General features: G+C 40.0%; 1 protein-coding gene across 1 annotated transcript; it reads right to left on the reverse strand.

Moving 5' to 3' along the window:
• Positions 1 to 433: 433 nt before the first annotated feature.
• On the reverse strand, positions 434 to 1,450 carry LOC130949153 (serine/threonine-protein phosphatase 7 long form homolog). The gene is made up of 3 exons (XM_057877955.1): positions 780 to 1,450; positions 605 to 686; positions 434 to 526 (listed from the first exon to the last, which is right to left on the reverse strand). Exons 1-3 carry the CDS (start codon positions 1,448 to 1,450, stop codon positions 434 to 436), a joined length of 846 nt encoding a protein of 281 aa, XP_057733938.1.
• Between the last annotated feature and the right edge of the window lie 399 nt (positions 1,451 to 1,849).

Here is a 1,849-nt window from a genome sequence, read left to right on the forward strand (position 1 = left end):
GTAGCTCTCTATTCAAAAGAATGATTAGTATATGCCATCCAGGTGTGTCTGCCATGTAGCTCTCTATTCAAAAGAATGATTAGTATATGCCATCCAGGTGATTAAAGGACCTAATAAAATACTCACTTGCCCCTTTTGGCTGGTGATTTATGACAGCATTATTTTCTTATCCTCCTCAAATAATAGTTCGTGTTATATATGGGCTCAATAATTTGGATATGAAAAAGTTGGTGGTGATTTGGCTAGAAATGGGAGAACTATGTGTATTACTGTATTGTGGACATGTGTAATGTAAAGTCAACATGTGGGGGGCGTGTTGCCTGCTACACGCAGGGGCATAAAGAAACGTGACGGAACTTCGTTGGTTGAAGCCCGAATCACGCCGGGGGCGTGTTGCCACAGCACGGAAAAGGCGTGCTGTCGTGGCGCAATGTCATTGGCTGGAGAAGGAATCACGCTGGGGGCGTGTTGACTCAGCACGGGGGGCGTCGGGCACGATCAATCCGGCGTACGGCCGCCACTCAAACTGCCAATCATAATTCGTATGTCAGAACCCTAACTTTACTATTTGGAAATAGGATTCACAAGAAACATAAATGTTTACCTCCTGCATGTAGTCTATATGATGCCTAAATGTCACTACAGTATTCGATGACCACGCTGTGGGGCGCGCCGAATGACTCCACCTGAAACATGATTCATTGAAAAGATTTACATATGTAACCCTAAATCAAACATGCAACGTGAATATAACACAAGACTAAAATAAGAATTATTACCTCTTTGCAACTGGTATCTCAGCGGGTGGAAGGGTGTTCCTCGGTACGGGCGCAAGACATAGCATTCGCTCCCAAGCCCAAACAAACAACAAATTGAGAGGTCCATCCATCTCCTTTGTATCAAATCGTGATGCACGGCACAATGCTCTATAAAGATGTGCAAGACATGCTGAACCCCAACTGTAAGTATGGATCCGATCGAAATCTCGAAGCAAAGGTAGATACTTCGCATGGGCGTATGCGGTCGACTTATCCGCGAATAAGGTCGACCCCAACAAGTAGAAGATATGACATCTGACATATCGCCTAATGGAATCCTCAGTGTCTAACGGCTCCGCATCTCTGACACGTCTTACCCAAGCCAGCTTTATATAGGATTTTGAAGAACTACTGACTTCTGGCTCCCGACCGAATATGGCGTAGCTCTGGCTTCGCACGAAGTCGGCACTACTGTCTGTCCATCCACTCACAGCCTCTCCGTCAATGGGTAGGCCAAATATATAAGCGACATCTTCCAACGTCACTGTAATCTCACCCACAGGCATCACGAAGGTGTGAGTCTCTGGCCTCCACCTTTCGACCAGAGCAGCTAATAATGGGTGAAATCCACGTATTATCCCAATCTTAGAGACGTGGTAGAATCCCGTGGCGCGTAGGTAGTTTTCTACCATCGGATTCCACGTCTGTGGCGGATCCAGTTTACACACCAATAAATTTCTGTTAGGCTGCATAAAAAAAATTTGTTATTAATAATTATTAATATTCAAATTATTAATATTAAGAAAAATAATTAAATAAATTATATATTAACATTTATCTATTTCTTTACTTACCTACTGTAAAATAAATAAATAAATAAATAAATATTAATAAATAAATTAAATTAAACAATTCACTGAACTACTAATTTTCTTTGTTTACTGCCAAACATTATTTTTAAAAATAAATAAATATATAATTCTTTTTTTTTAACATAAACAAATAATATTTTTTATTTTATTTATTTATTTGTCAAAATACGTATTTGTAAGAATATTTCTTTTTTCATAGATAGTTCACAGAGCCGACTT

The sequence above is a fragment of the Arachis stenosperma genome, chromosome 9 (assembly GCF_014773155.1).
Source record: "Arachis stenosperma cultivar V10309 chromosome 9, arast.V10309.gnm1.PFL2, whole genome shotgun sequence".
Classification (NCBI taxonomy): Eukaryota; Viridiplantae; Streptophyta; class Magnoliopsida; order Fabales; family Fabaceae; genus Arachis; species Arachis stenosperma.